The sequence below is a fragment of the Choloepus didactylus genome, chromosome 1, assembly GCF_015220235.1.
Source record: "Choloepus didactylus isolate mChoDid1 chromosome 1, mChoDid1.pri, whole genome shotgun sequence".
NCBI classification, from domain to species: Eukaryota; Metazoa; Chordata; class Mammalia; order Pilosa; family Megalonychidae; genus Choloepus; species Choloepus didactylus.
In genome coordinates, this window is record NC_051307.1 from 197,694,957 (window position 1) to 197,716,038 (window position 21,082).

The following is a 21,082-nucleotide window of genomic DNA, read 5'->3' on the forward strand; positions in this document are numbered from 1 at the left end:
GAAACCCTTGCTGGGTGTTGGGCATTGGGTTACACAAACTTCTCTGGGAATGTGATTGGTCAGGCATCATGTTTTCCTGACTCCTAGCCTACTACTCAGGAGAGAAAAGTACACTTTACTCCCAATCTAGTCTTGGCGAGGTAATTACCCTCCCAGGGCTAGAGGATCATCATTAAGACGCCTTAATCATCAGGAAGGGGAAAAGATCTGTCCAAGCCTAGTAGACAGTAGCAGCCGGAATTTAAACCCTGTCCTCTGGAGTCTCCCAGGGCCCTCACGACCTGCTGCCGGTTCATCCCAGGGCCACTAAACTGCCGGCTCTCACAAACCGGCTGCAAATGGAAGATCTGTGTCCCAGATGTGTGGAGTTATACCGACGCCGGACACTACAGCCTCCAAGGCCGAAGGGCGGGGCTCCGGGCCAGGAGCCGGGAGGCGGGACCTGGAGTCGCCGCGCAGACGCCCGGGTCCCGGGTACTGCCGGGAGTCAGGGACACGAGCGCGAACCTGACTCCTCCAGCTCCGCCCCTCCTGTTTGTGTCTGCCGCGGCCGCTATCAATAAAGTTGTTGTTCTGCCAACATGGCGGCGCCCATGGTGACGGGCCGGGCCGTGCTCACCTAAAAGCGGGATCCGAAACCAGGTGCCGAAGTCAGAGCCTATGAGCAGGTAAAAACCTCGGCCAGGGCTCAGCGGGACGAGAAACGAAGCCCAATCTCCTGTTCTCCTGATTGTGAGGTTCTGACTTCATAGGAGCAGGAAGGGAAGGTGTGGGCTGAGATAGGTGGTCTTGGAGCCGTGCAATTTCCCGATCTGGAAGGGAACTCCTAAATCAAGGTATTCAGGCTCTTCGAGCCACAGACAGGGTTGATACCTCTGGACCTCTTTCCCAGAAGAACGTATATGTACACGCAATTTTGTACAGTTTCTCCTCACCTCTCCTCTCCCCCAGAACATCTTTGGATCTTTGTCCCCAGAATGGGGATTTGAACACTGTTAAAGTTCATCCAGTGTATCTCTGTGGACCAAAGGTCATTGCCACTATTGCATGTTAGGGCTCGGAAATCCTGAGATCATCTGGGTCTACCTCTAATCTTACAGAGAGGAAAGCTGAGGTTCCAGATAGGAAATATTTGCCTGAGGTCACACAGGGAATTAATAATTACAAAAGCAAAAATATGTATTTTGTCACCAGACTTGGTTTCTTTAAGATGAATTCTCCCAGATACATTCTGGCACACAATCCTTTTGTGCATACACAAATTCCCCCATGTGCTTCTCCCATGTTTTCTGTTTCTTTGCTGGCTTCCTACTCTTCCCCTAATTTTCTTTGTCCATGTGTGATCGTCTTTGGGGATCCAGTTCTCAGGCCACATGCCGCTACCCTTACGATTGTCAGAAACCTCAAATGTAAGCCCCAGTTGAGGTTGGGGTCAGGGCTTACTCTAATGAAGGCTGGAGAAGTGGGGAGTGATGCTTTGGAAAGAGGTGCAAGAAGAGACAAGACACCAAGCATCTATGGAAGGACCTGGATGAGCCAGAGCTAAAGAAGAAAAGGGCTAAGTTGATCATAAATGGAGAACAAGATGCCTTTTACATCCTTTCTATGCACAGTCCTTTAATAGATTGGTTGTTCCTTGATGCTAGAAAGAGGCAGTGCCCATTAGGGCTTTGGAGGAGGGTTACTTTGCAAGGCCTAGAGCAGGGCCAAGAAGTTCATTTACCTGGTTTCCACTCGGCCTCTCACTTATACCTGGCTATCTCTTAATACACATTGAATTTGCAATTGATCCACTGCAGTCTTACTTCATACACAATTTAGAGTAAAAATATATAATTAACCTGATTTTTAAGGCCTTCTTCAGTTCTTCAAGTCTATGGTTTATTCTTTAAAAGTGTCTATTTTAATTAATAAAAGTTATATGCATTCATTGCTATTATTTTTTCAGCTGTTACAGAAAGAAAAAATATATACCAGCAATGGAAATGCCCTGCAGTCTATCCCTCAAATATAACCACTGGTAACAGTTTCATATACATGTGATTCATTCTTTATGATTCAGTTAGGGAATAATAATAAACTATACTTTGGATGTGGCTCGTAAGTTGCAGTTTGGTAACCTCTTGTTCTATATTCTTATATATTTGTTAAAACTCGTAATATTCCATCAATAACTAATATAGTAACAGCAGGGTCATTATTTTCAGTAAGTGCAAGATCAAAGCACAGTGTGTGTTGACTTCAAAAGCTTTCAACTTCTTCAGTGTTGGAATTGGCATTTAATTCAGTCTACTCTACTGACTTTTTGTCCCAATAGGATTGGGGAGAAAAGGGCAGAAAAGTTGGGTATATAGTTAAATCATGTTACATGACCTTATACGTCTCTCTAAAGAAGTGGTTCATGCTCCATAGCTCCCCTCCAGTCTTACCTTGGCTAGAAAATTGATTCCTTGCTGTTTAGTGTAAGTGTGGCTCAGTTGTCTGAGCGAATGTCACAATGAAGGAGAATAGTTGAAAACACCTTTGCCATTTTGGTGTGGAGGATGCAAGGAAGTAGACTGAAGTGGGTTGGGGAGAGTTTGGGAGGTCTCCCGAGGACCCCGGGCACCATCCCCAGAGAACAACCTAACTTTGAAGATACATCAATGCAAAGCCTACCTTAGAGATAAACCTTTCAGAGGCAGTGTGCTAGGTTAATGTTTGTTTATTCTTTTTCAGAGAGAGGACTGGCAAAGCCATTTCATCTGCTACGGGCTGTTATACATTTTGAGCAAGAGTCTCTAAAAATTTCTGTGAATTATGAAAATTGAAATTAATCAGTTTGAGTAAATGTTTACAAAATATATCACAATGCCAGGTTACTTAATTGTTAAATTTGGTAAACATAAAAAATTCATTTTAGGTTTTTCTCACTATCCAAGAATTTCTGAGAAATTATGGCTAATCATAAGTCAGCTGAGTCACTCAAAGCCAGATATTTTCAATAGCAAAATGATTAAAATTTTCTATAAAATTTTATAGCTAAAATATATCTTTAGATGCCTGGCCTCTGGCACCATAGCTGCTCTGGTATGGTCCATGTACAGGATTATACAGGTCTGGCTTTTTTTTTTAATTTTCTGATACAGAAAATACGTGTACTGGCTCCTGTTAGATAGAATTATAATTAGCTCTTGGTGTACCATTCGCAAAGAGTGGCCACTCAGTAAATTGTGATTATGAGAAAAGACGAAATGAAATTTGTAAGAGACTGTACAGCCTTATGGAATCTTATGGATATCCCCCCCCCACATAAGGTTATATTAATACCTCCTTTATTAGGTAAACAAGCATAGAGTTGGTTTTATTATTACATTAATTATATTGGAGCCAGTATCATTTAGGCTTGCTTCATCGAGGATAATAATAAGTAGAAATAATTCATTTGTATATAGATGTAAGACTATTTAAATATTTGAGTCATACAATAAGATTATTTTAATTTCTTTTTATTGATATTATATATAGGATGCTTTCTTTTTATTTTTTAGATCAAAGTAATAAATATATGTGATTAAAAATGCAAATAATAATGAAAGGCAAATAGTAATGAAAAACAATAGGCCCCCTTTCTTTGGTTTTGAATGCATGCAGTTTTGCTATGATGTGCCTCTAAGTGTGTTTTTCTTTGTGTTTATCTTGTTTGGCGTTTATATTGCTTCTTGAATCTACAGCTTGAAACTTTGTTTCATCAATTTTGGAAATTTTTAGCCATTAGCTCTACTTTTACCCTAATCTTTTTCTCCATCCCTCTTGGGACTTCAGTGACACATATGTGCCCATATGGCTCTTATGCTCTTTTCAGTATTTTCTATTCTTTTTTCTCTCTGTGCCTCAATCTGAACTTTTTTTTGATACATCTTCCAGAACACTGAAGCTCCCTTTAGCTGTGTCTAATCTGTTAAACCCATTTATTGCTTTCTTTTAAAAAAATGTTTTTATTTGAAATTTTTAAGTATGCACAAAATACATACCCTGTGTACCTATCATCAGCTTCAGCATTTATCAGCTCATGGCTAATTTTTTAATCATACCCACCCACCTCTTCTACCCCATATTATCCTGAGGTAAATTAATACATCATATATCACTTAATCTAAAAATATTTTAATATGTAGCTCTAAAAGATAAGAATTCTTTTTAAAATATGACCATGATACCACTATCAAACCTAAAAAAATTAACAATAATTGTTTAATTTTATCAAATAGAATTCAGATTTCCAATTGTTTCCCTTTTGTTACATTTTAATTTGCTATTGTATTTTTTATTTCTGGAATTGCTATTTGATTCTCTCTTTTAAATTGATTTCAGTTCTCTGGTAAAATTTCCCATCTTGTCATCTATTTTTTTGAACATGTTAGTTAATTTGAAGTCTATGTCTGGTAACTCTAATATCAGGATCAACTGTGAGTTTCTTTCTCATGTCTGTTTTTTTTGTTTTGTTTTGTTTCATTTTAGTCCAGTCTCTTGGTGTACGTGATGATTTTTTAATTGAATGCGAGATATAGTGTATGAAAAATGGTAGTTTCTGCATAATGTCATCTTCCTTCGGAGGATATTCTTTAGCTGGCTATTAGAGTCAGCAGATCACCTTAATCTAATTAGGTTTTGAGCTGATTCAGAGTGTGTTTCAATCTTGTAATGCCCTGAACTAGAATTTTTATCTCCCCAGTACCATGAGACCGTGGATGGCTCTGCTCAGCTTCCCAGCCTCTTAGCTGCCACTTTCTGCTTGATTTTTCTGTTTCATGGTCTACACTATTTATGAATCAGAGAATGCTTCAAGGGGAAAACCAGCCCCAGTTGTTAGGTCCACTTCTCTTTGCTTCCCTTTTTTCCTCTGGAACATGGTTTCTTGAGACTTGAGTCTTGGTTTTTCCTATAACATTGAACTCTATTATTTTTTCTGTATCCACATCTCTGTGAGACTGCTAAAAGCTCCTAGTCTCCACTTTGACCTTCTGCTTGACTTCTAGGCTTCTGAGCCTCATGTAGCTTTGAGGCAGCAAATGCCTGGATAGCTTACTTCATTCATTGTGTTTCCTTTCTTTCTATGATTTTTGCTCCTGAAGTTTCTGAGTGTCATGGTAGCTTTCTGATGCCTTTTACCATTTTTTTTTTTTAATCTATCTTTACTAGTTGTTCTCAACAGGAAAGTTGCTCTGTAATAGCTTGAAAGCAGAAGTCTCCTTGTCTTGAGTTTTTAATCATCTTTCTTCTCTCTTTGCATTGCCATCTCTTATCACATCCTCAATTTCTTAGAAGTGAGATTATGTCAAGTACTCTTACTCCAGCAGTTTGGAGCACCACTTAACTCTAGAACTCCTTCCAGCAATTCATTATCCCTATCAGTATCTCCACTCCATTGACTGACTATTTTCATTGCCCATCACCACCTCTTCACTCTCACTCCCTTTATATCCAACCTAGATTCTATTTGTCCATTATTATATTTACTCTCTTGCATGAACCCCCAGTTCCTTTGCCCTTCTCTGCCTCTAGTACTCACCTAACAAAATACCAACCTCGGTGTCTTAGTTTGCCATGCTTCCATGACAAATACCACATAATGGCTTAAACAATGGAAATTTATTGGCTCACAATTTTGAGACTAGAGGAGGTCCAAAATAAAGATATTGGCTGTCTCCCCAAAGATTAGCATTCTAGTGCTAGCTGTTGGCAATTCTTGGGGTTCCTTGGTTTGTATTTCTGCTTCCTATCACATTGTGATGTTCTTTCCTTTCTTGCTTCTAGAACTTCCGGGTTCTCTTTATAAGGCCTTCAGTAATCCAGATTAAGGTCCACCCTTATTCAGTTAGGCCATACCTTAACTAAAAATAACATCTTTAAGAGGGCCTATTTACAGTGGGTTCGCACTCACAGGAATGTTGATTAAGATTAAGAACATGTATTTGTTAGGGTACTGTGCCAGTATGTATATATTATGTCCCCCAGAAAAAGCTGTATTCTCTGATGCAATCTTGTGGGGGCAGACATGTTAGTGTTGATTAGATTGGAATTCTTTGATTGAGTGTTTCCATGGAGATGTGACTCAATCAACTGTCAGTGAAATGTTTGATTGGATAATTTCCTTGGAGGTGTTGCCCCACCCATTCAGGGTGGGTATTAATTGGATCACTGGAGTTGTATAAAGGAGTTCACAGACAGAGCAACTCAGAGCAACTGAGAGTGACATTTTGAAGAGGAGCTACAGCTAAGGGAGGACAAAACACCCCAAGAACAACATTTTGAAGAATGCCATTTTGAAATGCAACCTGGGAGCAAGTGGGCACCAGCCACATGCCTTCTGAGTTAACAGAGGTTTTCCGGACACCAATGGACATCCTTCAGTGAAGGTACCTGATTGTTGATGCCTTGCATTGGACACTTTATGGCCTTCAGACTGTTACTTTGTAACCAAGTAAACCCCCTTTTTAAAAGCCAATCCACTTCTGGTATTTTGCTTAACAGCAGCATTAGCAAACTGGAACAAGTACATAATGTAATCACCATACTGGTTAAACTCAACTCTCTGCCTGCTTTAGCCTGTTCTTGAATGGCTAAACCTGGCAGGACAAAAGGACATGCCAACAACCAGGAGGTTACAAATCTCAGTGGCTCTTAGCACTGACGATCCTGCCTCATTTCCCTCCTGTAAACAAGATAAACAAGATTTCTGCTTTCAGCTATTGAATAATTCTAGTTGGGAAGATAGACAATAAACAAGTAAACAATTGACTATGTAAAATAATTTTCAGGAAAAGATGTATGTTCTGGAAAAAAAAGAAGCTGGATGGGGCTAGAAGGTGCTATTGTAGGCGGGTGGTTAGGGAGGAACTCCCTGACTGGAGACGTCTGAGTTGGTCTAAATGTAGTGAGAGAGGGAGCAGTGGGAAAGGCCTCGGGGGAGCCTTCAGGCAGACGGAAGAGCAGGTGCAAAAGGTGGGGACAGCTTTGCTGTGTCCTTCAAAAAGTCAAATCACTTGGACGTTGGACCTCCTAGATTAATTCTTTAACTTCCATATCCTTTTAATTTCCGAAAACGTCATTGTTATTAGTTGCTCCATCTTATGGCTATGGTATTTTCTGGAATCTCTTTGTGGATAAGAATTAGTGTTCAATTTTTAAAAAATTTTCTTCTGATCTCTGCTGTCCCTGTTCTCTCCAGGGTCATAGTTTTTATTTGTTTCTATTAGTCTCTCTCAAGTTGCCGACTTTCCTAACTGTCTGGGGATTCATGACTGTCATTTTGTATTTAAAAATGAGGCAAGGAGGGGCCATGTAGTGAGTAGGCTATGCTAACATGTGTCAGTCAGAGAAGCTGACTGACTGTACATAAGTTCATATATGTCTGTGTTTGTAAATGCATAGACTGTTTCTGGAAGAACACAGAAGAACCAAGTAACATCTTATATCTTCAGTGAGGGGAAATGAGTGACTGTGGGAGAGAAAGAGATTTAAATTTTTGAAAACTTTTGTGCCATGTGCTTTTATCACCTGTTTAATAAATTATTAGCGTTCCCCGCCCCCCCCCCCCCAAAAAAAAAAGCGTGGCCCTGATGAGCACCCAGTAAAAACCCTGGGCACTGATTATTTATGAGCTTCCCTAGTAGACAACATTTTACACATGTTGTCACAACTTGTTGATAGAGGAATTAAGTGCATCCAGTTTGACTCCACTGGGAAAAGACCCTTGGAAGTTTGCACCTGGTTTCCTCTGGACTTTATCCCATGCACCTTTTCGTTTTGCTAATTTTGCTTTGTATCATTTCACTGTAATAAGTTATAACCATGAACACAACTATATGCCAAGTCCTGTAAGTCCTCCTAATGTATCATTGAACCTGAGGATGTTTGGGGGACCCCTGACATAAAGGGTGTGAACTTGACTTCCTGGGTCTTGACACACATGATCAGATTGTTCCCCAGAGAGTGAAATCAATTTACATTCCCATCAGTGTATAAAAATGCGTATTTATTTTCATTTAACAAGTCTTTGCCAATCTGATAAGCAAAATATTTCATTGTTTTAATTTACACTTCCTTGATTAGTTGTAAAGTTGATCTTTTTAATATATTTCTTTGCCATTTGTATTTCATCTTTCCTATTTTCCTTTGTCCATTTTTAAAATTTAAGTTTTAGTGTTTCTCTTTTCATATGTGACCTCTTTATAGAGTAGGATAACCTTTTGTCATTGCAGTTTTGGCAAACATTTTCTCTCAGCTCGTTTGCTTTTTAATTTTGTTTGTGATGTTTTTTGATCAGAAATTTTACATTTTTGCAAAGTCAGATTTACTAATATTTTACTTTGTGAATGCTTCCATTGCTTTTATGCTCAGGATGGAACATACTGTACTTTCTAAAGATTAATTAAATACTCATCTGTATTTTTGTCTTGTTTTATGGCACTTTGAAAAATTCCCTAATCTACCTGGGATTTACTTTGGTCTATGAATAGAAGAGAGGCTCTAATTTGAATTTTTCCCCCCACTCATTGAATAATCTATCACTTTCTAGTCTGTGCTTCTTTCTTTACCAACTTTAAATTATTTTAAATACCCGAATCTGTTTCAGGATTCTCTAGTCTATTCCACTGGTTTATGCAAAAGAGAGGTTATTTTTGAACCAGGTATTATAAAACATTTTTAGAAAGCTAGTTCTTGTTCTGTAGTTAGGGAGTGTTGTTATGTGTAGTTAGTATTTGGTATTTAGTATAAGTGAGTTATAGAGATAGCATTGGGATTTAAAGTGAAAGAATGACCTTCCTTCATATTGGTGCCTCAAGGGATAGAAATCTGTCCATATTCTTGGTGTTTCACTAATCACAGTGGCTAACCAGCATTGAAACCCAAAACTTGTGAGTCCGCAGTTCATTCAGGTCAATTTGTATTTTTATAACTTTGTGGTTTCCCATTGTTGGTGGTTGTTTTTTTTTTTTTTTTTTTGTGATAGCCCAGAACACTCTCCTTATGTGTTTTTGGGGAATGCTACCTAGAAGAAAAATGGCAGGGATCTGTCTATTTAGGTGCCCTCTGATAAGCTGGCATTCGTTTGTTTGCAAGGGTATGGAAATGCTGACTTAGCAAGAGGACCATGAAATCTATGACTCCTGTGAAGAGTTCGAATTATATAGAAACCCAATCCCTAAAGATAAATGAAATTGCCTTAATTGTATAAAGTGTATCTATATTAGATTGGTCATATGGATGGAATTGCTGCTATTCAACCAATTTCATATAGTTATCCCTAATATCTACAATGGCATCTGTAAACTTTAAAATAGTCATGCCCAACTGATGGGGAGACTGTTTTTAGTCTTTCTCTGACTCCACTCCCAAAGAAGCAAGGGATGTTAAATACAGTGAGAATTGGTATGTCAGGAGCTTTGGCAGACTGACTTGTAAAATGCCAACACTGTGGTGCCATTTTATGTGAGTGTGAAACCCACTTCTCTAAGCCTATGAGAAATCCTCCTGGCAACATTCGTGATACAGTACTTTGTGAAATAGGTCAAATTCTAGTAGATGTGGAAAGAATTAACACTAGCTTAGGGGGCCAGTTTCTTCCTTTATTTTCTCTTGCTTTTGAAAGGTCCATTTTCATCCGTTTCTTTACTGTAGTGCTTCTTGAATGCTGTTATGCAAGAAGGCAGAAAGTTAAGGCTATTTAGTCATAAATCTTAAATATTTGATGAAGTCTCTCCTCAATCCTTCAAATAGTGATAGAACAGGAAACTTGTTCAATGAAGTCATCTCTGGAATTCACTTGTGGAGGAAATCAATGAAACATTAAAATTGAATTTTGAATTACAACTGGATATACTGGTGGGCCTCAATCTATGGGTTGTGTTCGAAAAAATTACTTGAAATGTTGATTGAATTTATAAGAATAGTCAACGGAAAGACCTTCCCTGACTCCCACTAGTGACCCCCTTCCAATTTTCTTCATTATAGATTTATTTCTTTGTTTATTGTCCATTTTTCCCTGCTAGTTTGTAAGCTCCAAGAGAGAAGGGGCTTTGCTGTTGTTCGTTGCTGTATCCCTAGCATCTAGAACAGTGTGTGGACCTAGAGGCACATGTAATTATTTGGTAAATGAATGAAGGACTTAAAGAGTAAACAGTCTTCTGAATAATGGCTATTTCCTGGCTCAGCCTACAGAGGTACATTTAAACTCATAATATATATGAAAAATGCTAATAATAACTCAGAGTCTTGGTCCTCCGTGGGGGCCTGAATTCAGATATCTTCTGATATTTGAGCCAAAGGCCAAGGCAAGGTGGTGCTCTTCTGAGACCTGGAGAGGTGGAAAGTGAAGCCTGCTGGACAGGTGCTGCTGGCCTAAAGGGAAGATGGGGGAGGGGCTCCATTGCAACCTGGGAGGCTGTGGCAGGACCTGGCCCAGGTGGTGCCTTCACTTGTCCCTGCAGAGTTTCTGTATCCTTGGTGTCTCAGGGTCACTGGCCACCTGTCCATTAAAAAGTTTATATTTTCTTCAACCAAACTTCTAAAGGATTCTTTTCAGTGAAGGAAATCCTCGAAAGAGTAAGAGGAAGAGCATGGGAATGGGCAAGGAACACTGGGACTGTGCTGAGTTGGGTGGCTCATAAGTGTGTTTTTTTGCTCTCTTTTAGGGCCTCCCCACCTTCTGAAGAATGGCTTCTGCTTGGCAGAGACTGAGTTTGAGTTTTTATGCTTCTCTTCTGAAAAGGCAGCTAAATGGCAGGCCAGATATCATCAAGTGGGAAAGGAGAATTATCCCAGGATGTACCAGAGGTATTTACAGTGCCACGGGGGAGTGGACAAAAGAGTATACAATGCAGACAAGAAAGGATGTAGAGAAATGGTGGCATCAACGAATAAAAGAACAGCCCTCCAAAATTTCGGAAGCTGATGTGAGTATTCTGAGAAATTCTGAGTAGGTAGAGAAGAGGGGTGAGGGCTTAGATTTTGGGGTCATACCATCTGGGTTCAAGCAGTTTATTATCTGGATTCAAGCAGTATATTAAGTATGTGATCTTGAACCAAATTATTGAATCTGCCTGTGCTTCGGTTTTCTTATCGAAAATGGAGAGTGATAATAATAGTGCCCATCTACTTCCAAGGATGCCTATGAGGGGTAAATGAGGACACAAGGATAGTGCTGGGAAGTGTTTCCAATGAGGTGAATGGTATATGGTAGTAATGTGCCTACTAGGTGAATGGCAGACAGCAATGAGTCCAGAAATTCTAGGGGCAACTCATCAAGACAGGAGCAGTAGCAGGTGTTGGGTCCTTTGTAGCCACTGTACGGTGTGGCAGTGCGCAGGGATCTGGCAGGGTCAGATGTGAGACTCCAGAAAAGGACCTGGGCCCCTCAGCTGTGGAACTTTTGAGCTACATTTTCTGAGAAGTACCTCCCTTCCTCTGGCATGACCTTGGCCTCCAACCCTGTTCTGCCATCTTAGTGTTATGTTTGGCTCTGGTTTCATCACGGGCTGGAGTCCCACCTTGCATTTGTAGCTGTGTGAGTTAGAGGACCCGTGGCTTCTGGTCCTGATGCACCAGCTCGGCACTCTATCTTGATTGATTGTCTTAAGTACTTGGCTGGAGCCAGTTTCCATGGAGCGCTCTGCAGGAGGCCAGCCTGCTGGGGATCAGTCTTGGGCATGTTAACTCTTACCACTCAATATTAGTTAACATGACAGATGAGAGATGTGATTTGGTCCATGGCATGTTTGAGTCCGATCGGAGTGAAACAGTATAAGATAGGATTTCACTCTTGAAGTCTGATTTTCCTTTTGTAGTAATTACCAGTCAAATAATACAGTCTTCAGAATGGTCCCTCTATGTTTAATTAAAGAGATTAGGCCAAAGGCAAGCAGTTGTATAACTGCATAAGACCCCGCTTCATGGAATTGGCTTTCCCCATCTCCTAATTCTCATTGTCATCAGACTCATTCTTTCTATGAGATTGGCCATTATGAACATTATGAAAAATGACGGCTATTTGTGTTCATCTGAGAATGAATTTTGGCCTTGATTAGAAAGAAGATCTGGTATTGAGAGAGATGTCGTATATAGCAAGTAAAATGAAGTTATTAAAAAAAAAGGTTTGAATAGAATTTATAATAGTAAGATTAAAGCTTTGACTTTCATCTCATTAGGAAGTGAAAAGCCTTCATGTCAACATGATCAGCCTAATTTAACTAAATGTATTTTGGAAGCAAGCTCTAAAGAGGAGTTTAATTCTGGATGAGGAAGTAAAGTTAGTTTTGTTTTTTTTTTTCTTGTCTTTGGTTTAGATCATAATTCAGTGACTTCCAAACATCTTGAAGTTGGAGTTTATTGATTTTGTGACATGCCATTCTTCTTTAGCATATGTTTTGTTTTTTGTTTTTTTTTTAATTAAAATGGTCCCAAATAAACTGTGTTTTGATAACTAGGAAAATAGCTTACAGGCCATTGTGCATACCACCCTGGTAGCACTCTAACAGAGTTTGAATTGGGAAAAAGTCAAGTAGAGAGAATTCTCAGTGAGGAGTCCAGAAACTTGGCTGTAATACAAGAAATCAGTGTGGTCTCAGCCACGTCATTTAACCTTTTTGGTCCTCAGACTCCTCATTATAAATAAAGTAAGTCCCTGCAGTGTGTATCTCACAGAATTGTTCTGAAAATCAAATAGAAAATGTGGACCAAGGACATTTTAGAAACTGAAGTATTACATAAATAAAGGCTACCTGAGGATAAAAATATGTGGTGTGTCTTTATCAGGAACTGAGCATATGACTGAAAGCTGGTAGATTTTGAAGTGTTTATAATCGACCTCACTCAGATGGAGTGAGGGATATTTGAAATCCACCTAATGAGTTTTTATAAATTAAATGGCTTGCCGTCATCACTGTAATCACATCATAAGAAGAACTTCATTTGGTGAGCATTTTACTGTGTGTCAGGCACCATCTTTCTATTTATCTCATTTAATCCTTTAAAAACCCCTAAGGAATAGGTATTATTAGCCTCATTTTTCAGATAAGAAAACTGAGGCTCAGAAAGAGACCTAGTAATTTGCTGAGATTCAAATCCAGACACATTTAATTCCTGAGCTCATTCTTTCACCTGGAACCTTCTTTTGCTTTTCCTTTGATTTATAGTTTATAAGCTGGGCCCAGAAAGGCAAAGAAATTTGCTTAAGGTCTCACTGCTAGTGGAAAAGGCAATCCAGAACTAGGTCTCTGGACTTCTTTTGAGGATTTCCTTCTACTCTGCCATCCTCTGGTCTCGGCGATAGCTTCAGAGCATCAGCTATAGAGAAGCAGAAGTCATTTTCCTCCTGACGTTAGAAGCTGACAGAAATAATAGGACCCACTTATAAAAGCCATCTCTTCCCCATCACATAAAATCTTAATTTCTTTTAGAGGCTTAAATCCTTACACTTTTATGTAATTATGAAAATTTCCCTTTCAATCATATTCCTGCTCAATTTTAACATAAACTCCCATAATTCCTTCTCCCTTTTCCTCCCCCAGGATGTAGAACTCATTCCACTGTCACAGGGAAATGACTTAATTCACACAGAAGAGCAAAAGGCAAGGACAGGCAGTAAGCTGAATACTTTTCCTGCAATAAACAGAAACATATTCATGAATATTGAAAACTTATTCCAGCAATACTTTTCTGTCTTTTATCAACTCAGTTTTGGACTTAGCTAGTATCATTTGATTTTGTTATTTAATCTCTGTTGAACAAAAAGGAGATGCTAGTGAAGAAGCTATTTGTGGGAAAGTGTCTGAGCAAGAGTGATGTTAAATAAACGTAATATAAAAAATATTAACGTAATAAAACAAGATGATTTTAATAGAAGAAAAATGCTTCTCATGTGGAAACTTTAAAATGAAAAACTAGAAATTGCCTATTTCAAGGATTCTTACTGGGTTTTCAGCTCCCAAAGAACTCTGTAACAGCTATTCACCCATATCCCTACAGATTCTCAAAGAAAAGGTTATAGGCCCAATCTGTATCAAGAAGGAATAAGGTTTGACTGAGTAGACCATTTTTTTATTTCAGTTTCTGCACTGAGTCACAGAATGAGGTCATATACCTCTTTTGAGGGATTTATTTACAAGCTGAGTAGCTTATCTGTCACTCACTTACTTGAAACCAATTATTAAGTCGGGGACCCCCCTCCACCTGCCCCCCAAAACTAATCTCTTGTTACAATTGCAGACTTCAGGTCCTCTCCCACACTTCTGCAATTTCCAATTAAAGCACGTGATCAGCACACTGCTTTCCATCCCATTTATATAATTAAATCTCAGTTGTTACTTCAGCATTTCAAGATGATTTTCCACTTTGTGTATTATCCAGATTCCGTCTTTATTTTCTTTCTCCTTTTTCTGCCTTCAGGCAGCTTTACTTCTACTCCTTGGTGATTTTCTAGAGGAAGGACAGTACAGAGAAAGGTTCCACTCTAGTTTATTTTGCTACTTGCTAGTGGATCTGTTAATGGTTCATTTAGCTTCTTGGCTGAAGGGTGTTTAAATCGATGTCTCAAATGAGATTTGGAAATAATCTGATTTCTGGTTTCTTCTGCTCCTCTGATTACAGTTGACTATGTCCATCATCAGTCATGCAAATACTTAGCCAAAATACAACCCTCTCCCTCACACATAAAAAGGATTGTTAATATTCTGTTTTGAATTTGCTTTCATTACTTTGGGGGAAAGCAAAGCCTTAAAGAACTCTATTAAAGCTCTAGAAAGGGAGTAAGGACAGAAAGAGAAAAACGAAAGAAGGCAGGAATAAATAAAATAAATAGTGATAATAGCTCATGGTCCCGACCCTCAGGGATCAAACAGAATTACCTGTTGCTCTTCATCTTTCAGAGGACCCTCCCCCGTCGCTGCACCCCACCTCCCAAAACCCCTCACCTGTGCCAGGGAAGGGTTTAAGGCTGAGAAGGGGGATCACTTCTATTACCTGGACAGGGTTTGTGAAGTTTGCTGGATAAAATGCCCTTCGGTAACAACTGCTTGCTCCACAGAGGCCAGTAATCAGGCTCTGGGAGCACAAAGGCCAATAAATGTTTATCTAATAGTTATTAAACTCTTACTGTTGGGGGAGGAAGAGGTAATTAAGACACAGTCCTTACCCTTGAACAATAGGTACCCCAACAAGGAATCAATTAAATGAATCTACCTTGCCTTTGGAGACTTTTCACCACAAGTGCACAAACTCCTGACAACTTTCCCCATTTTACTGCTGGAAGACTAAGGTTCTGAAAGTTAGTGATCCAATAAGGACTCCCTGGTCTTTGTTCATTGTGTTCAGATATAGGTATAGTTTTCTATCTACAGTTTTCCTTGTGTTTCTCATGAGGAAGTTGTATCTTTGGAAGTTGGAGAGTGATACCCTTGGTCACAGGCTGCCTATATATCACCCCTGGAAAAAACAACCTTCTTCCTTCATTGGCTTAGATTTTTTTCACTAGTACCTACTTTTTCTGTTGAAAAATCAGCTCATAATATAGCAGGGAAACCCAGGATCCAAACTGGTGCCTTAGCATTCTGCTCTTACTGCTAAATCCAAGACTGAATGCTGCTATATGGAACTTAGGAAGGGGCTCCATTTTTAGAGATGTCATATCTATGTGATTCAACTATTGTTTGTTTGAATTATATAGATATATGTGTTGGAGCTTATTTAGAAAGCATATAGTTCTTTAAGACCTAGATAGAAACTGTCTTAAAGAATCTTTTTGTTAAAAGAAAAAAAATGTATATAAAGAGATTAAAAATATATACGGGAATTAGCACCTTGAAGTGTCCAGCATTATTTTGGACATTCTTTAGCTTTAATCAGGGCTTTGAATTGTGGTTTTTGGCATTTTTGTCAGTATATATTATGGGAACAGTTTTTTTAAAGCACTCTTTTAAAATGTTATATTATTACCTTGAGTAAAGTGCCAAAATATTATGTATATACAGGATTCCCAGTAAATGCTTAATAAATACTCATTGGCTTGTCATTCTCTTCTAGATATCAAAGCCCAAGTTTTATGTGCTTTCCATGTTCCCTTATCCTTCGGGCAAGCTGCACATGGGCCATGTGCGAGTCTACACCATCAGCGACACCATTGCACGCTTCCAGAAGATGAGAGGCATGCAGGTAAGGAAGGATACCTGCTGGAAAGGCCCTTTTCTGCCTCACTCAGCTCAATAAGAGTGTGATCAAAAGACAAAGGAAGAAAATCTACTTCAGTTAACATTAGGACAGCTTTGAAGATAAACTTGAAAAGCTCAGTGTTTCCTTTCATGAATCAGAAAACATAATAAAGCAACCAGAATATTTAGGGGGCTGCCATGTGCTGGCCATTGTGCTAGGATGGAACTGGGGTGGGAGTGGCGTGGAATGAAAGGCACCTACAAATATGGATAACACATGACATCTGCCCAGTAGGAGTTCACAGTCTGGTGGGGGCGACATATATAGGAAGATATAGTACAGGAGAATGAATACAATAATATACCTGTGGATCAAATGCTGTGGGTGGGACCACAAGAGATTTTTTCTTTTCTAGTCTATGTTTTCCACATTTGCTAATGAGCATGCATTTACTTAATAATGGAAAAAATAAATTTTTATAAGAAAAAAAAATTGGGGGAATAACTTAACTCTAGGGAAATTGGCGAAGGCTGTACCCAGGAGGGAACATCTGATATGGATCTTGAAGGACGAGGTGAAATTTACCATTAGAGCGGAGGAGAAAGAGCCTTCCTTGGCTGATGTGGGTCAGTCTCCCATCCCCACTGCCCATTACCCCAGAACCTGCTCTTTACTCCTTAGCAACACATCATCTTTAAGATAGGTGGAAATGATCAATACCTATCTAATCACCCATGGAGAGAGGCAGGATAGAAGAGGGGCTGAGAGCATGGACTACTGAACCAGACTGCCAGATTCATATGCCAGCTCTTAACACCTACTAGCTGAGTGACCTTTGACTAGTTATTTAATTAACCTGCCCAAGACCTTAGTGTCCTCTCACCTTTGAAATGGGGATAACTAGAACCACTTCACTGGCCTGTTAGAAGGATTCAAAGAGGGTGGCAGCGAAGTACTTAGTAACATACCCAGCACATAGTACACAGCCAGCAAATCTTAGTGCTTGGTAGCAGGGGCTCCTGAGAGCTGACTGTGCCCTTTTCTACCCAACTCTGTGTTCCTTAATCACCTTAAGAGCTTGAAATCAGCAAAGGTAGAAGTATTTACAGTATGGTAATCAGCAAATACTATAAATCAAGGCTCTTTTGTTTTCTACCAGAGAGCCAGAGAAACATTCACCGGCACCCCACTGGCTATAGCTGTTACTAACTTGTCAGGGCCTGTACAAATGATACCTACTGCCTCCCAGTTCTTTGTAAAGATTTTCCTTTAGAAAGGCAAATGTATCAGTTGTCATAATTGGCATGAAAATTTATGCTGAACTTACACTGGCAGCAAGAAATACTCATAAAAAGAAGGGCAAGTTCTAACATTCTTTGGTACATGAAGGGTTAATAACTTACTACTACAAAATTCAGAGACTTGTGCTCCATTTTAGGATGGCCAAAGGTGTTTGTCTCCTTGGTTTATGTCAGATGTTATTTTCCCAGACATTGCTTTTCATCATTTCTGCAATGTTTATTAGAAAACGGCACAAAGTAAATTGACTCTTTGCCTGAAGTATAATTCTTTATTTAACTGTGATTCTTCAACTAGATTTGTCTTGTTTTTTACTTATGCTACCTTAATTGGACAATTAGTGAGTGCAGGCAAATCGCTGAAGATTAAGCTTTCACAACAAAACTGTACATTTATGATAGGGTACAGGGAAGCCTATTAGCAGGTAGATGGCTAGGGGTGTGTGTGGGGGGGGCGGGTTCTAATTCCCTTGGATCGGATGGGGTGTTATAGAGGAAGCTCAAGGCAGAACTCCATGCCCAGAGGTACTAGGGCCCTTGTAGGCAGCCCAGGCCCAACAGATGAGATGGATCCCCCCTCATGGAAAGCCAGGGTCAGGGCTAGATCCAGGAGTTGGACAACCTGTGTTTGAACCCCATGCTACCACTTTCTAGTTGAATGACCCTGTGCAAGTCATTTAACATCTTTGGATTGCATTTTCCTTATCTTTAAAATAGGGATAACGATAATTCCTCCTCACAGGTTGTTGTGAGGCTTAAACGAGATAGTGTATGTGGCAGGCACATAATAATCCCTTAAGAAGTGGGAGCTGTAATTATTTATACTGGTCTGATTTACTCTGAGCTGCTCAGTAAAATCATTCACCACCATTTAAAAAGCAAATCCCTGAAGTATGCCACATAGAGTTGCCCTCTGAGAAGCAGCTTGACTGCAGATCCTTGCCTGCAATTCATATTATCTATCCTATGAGTTGATTTGCACCTTGTGTTTGAAACCACTATTTATTATTTGGTTTATGGTATCTTAGTGTATGTTATTAGCAGGCGCCCAGCGTTCTGTTTGTTCCTCAGTTTCAGTTGCTGTGTTTAACATGATAAGCCATCTTTTTTTCCAGATTCCCCTGAAATTAATTTCTTGTTACTTTTCATAGCCCATGTTTAAGTCAGAGCATCCCAAATACAATCATCAAATTAGACAAAAACTTGTCCTGCCATTCTTAAGTCATGTGGCAAAAGAGAAATAGACACCTCAATTTAATTGTCAACAATTTGGAAGCCTGTTGAACTCTGTTGTTTTCAAGTCCTTTCTTCCCAGTGCACGACTAGTCCCAGAGATGGAGTGAGATTGGACTCAGGTCGAATTCAATGATCCTCACTCATTGAATGGAGAGGAATGTCTGATCTTGGACTGTTGAACAGGGTCTGACACATGTATTGATCAATTCAGTCAACAGTCATTGAACACCAGCTTGATTCTAAACACTGGGCTTTCTACTTTATTAACTAGAGATATTGGAGTCTGAGCTTGAAAATCAGGCTTGAAAATGCTTAAGGAAAACTCAGTAAGCATTGCCTTTTTGTATAATTTTTTAATTTATTGGTTGGTTTGCTCTGTTCGCTTTGTTCATGAATGATATATGTGGAGTAATTCTAAGACACACTAAGTAAAGCATAATGGGAAGTAAAAGGTGGAGTGACCCCTGCTCTGAATCTGCTCTCTTCCAGGCCACCAGTGACCTCCATGGTGTGTCTTTCCTCATTGTTCTCAGCCCTCAGCAGCATGTAATACAGTGGACCCCTTTTTACTTCTTGAAACACTCATTCTCTTGGCATGAAACTCCACTCTCCAGGTTTTTCTCCTACATCTTTACTTCCTTCTCCCGATTTATTCCAGTCTTTTCCTGCTTCATTTCATCTTCACATACTGTATCAGGTTGAGAAAGTTCCTCTTTATTCCTAATTTGCCGAGAATTTGTACCAATGAATGGTTGTTGGTTTTTGTCAAATGCCGTTTCTGCATCTATTAAGGTGATCATGAGATTTGTCTCCTTTAATCTGTTAATGAGAATTACGATGATTTATGTTTTTCATAGTAAATCACAAATCACAGATTGTAGTTTGGCTTTGAGAATGGGTGAGAATGATGACTTGGAAAGTTCAAGGTTGCTTTTACTTTGGTTTCTCCCATAGCAGCAAATGATTTGTGCAAAGCAGAGAAACAAGACAAGAATGCAAGTGGGGCATTAGAGCTCTCCCATGCCTTCCTTGTGGCTCACAGAGGTGTGCCTGAAAGCTGTGGTTATCGCAATTCCCTTGGGGGAAGATGAAAAACACACACACACACACACACACACACACACACACACACACACACACACACACACACACACACACACCCAGGGTGGAGGAGTACAGGGCTATGGCACACAGGCTGTGATAGCCCCAGCTGTATCAGCGCTCAGGTGGATTGTCATGCTTTGTTAAAAGGCAGGATTTTCTCACTTGGGAAGCCATGTTACCTGGGCCTGCATCTCAGGACTTGACAGTCTTACTATCTCGTATCTAGGAAGTCCCTGTGTCACTCTCCCTGCTCCAATCTCTTGTACTCTTAAATTCTAACCTGTATACTAACCATAAATATTTTTTAACAGAGTCCAAAATTATTCAGTATTTCTATTTTCTTTTTGCTGATGATTCTATTTGACCTGTTCCCCTAAGTGTCCTAAATCTACGATCCTTGACTAGGTGCAATTTTAGTCATTAATATGATCTTCTGTTTCTTACCCCTTCTGTTTTTTACCCATGTCCTCCATGAGTAAGTCCTTGTCATTCTTTAAGGCCCATTTAAATTCTTACTTCCACCCTAAACCTGTCCTTGATTGTCCAGCCTACATTTATCAAGAAATAGTTTAGTACTTAACTAATTTAGCTTTAGTTAGAACCACAAACTAACGTCAGGTAAGTCCCTATGTTCTCCACTTGTTGTTTTATCTGTTCATTAATAGATTATAAGCTTCTTAAAGGCTGGGAAGTTCTGTCTGTCTAACTTTTGTGTTAACAGTGTGTCAAGAGTTTAATGATCAAATATAACCAGTAGTCTGAAGGAGTTTTCAATCTGGTAAGCCTTAACTCTTTGTGAGTTGATTGATTAAATGGATGTTTTAAAAAACATAGAACTCCTTTGCTTAGGTCTGGACAAAGTGCTCACTCTATGTGTTAACAGCCCAGAACAGTGTTTTTCAAACTTGAGAACTCATAAATTCCCAATGACAAAATCTTTGTCTGGTTTAGTAAATATTGAATTAAAAGCGAAGCTCTGTCACTTTAGGTGACCACTTGATATTTACATGATTATAAACACAAAGGCAACCTCTGACACCCGATTCACGTGGCATTTCTTGGTGGTAAGGTATTTCAATCAGGAAAAGCTAAGTGCTCCTGCAGTAATAAACAATCCCCAAATCTCAGTGGCTTAAAACAACCATCTATTTCTTGGCTGAGCTATGCCTAGCATATGCCAGTAGGAAGACTGCTGAAGGTAGTGAGGACCCAGGCTGATGGTAGTTCTTATTTCAGGTGTTGCTTCTCTGATCTCCGAG

At 39.4% G+C, this 21,082-nt stretch overlaps 1 protein-coding gene across 1 annotated transcript in view; it reads left to right on the top strand.

Moving 5' to 3' along the window:
* The first annotated feature begins 569 nt into the window (after window positions 1–569).
* LARS2 (leucyl-tRNA synthetase 2, mitochondrial) overlaps window positions 570–21,082 on the top strand; it is a 176,960-nt gene continuing 156,447 nt past the window's right edge. The window contains exons 1-3 of the mRNA XM_037848996.1: window positions 570–668; window positions 10,677–10,937; window positions 16,060–16,188. Coding sequence (XP_037704924.1) covers window positions 10,698–10,937; window positions 16,060–16,188 — 369 coding nt within the window. The 5' untranslated portion in view covers window positions 570–668; window positions 10,677–10,697. The remainder of the gene's footprint in view (window positions 669–10,676; window positions 10,938–16,059; window positions 16,189–21,082) is intronic.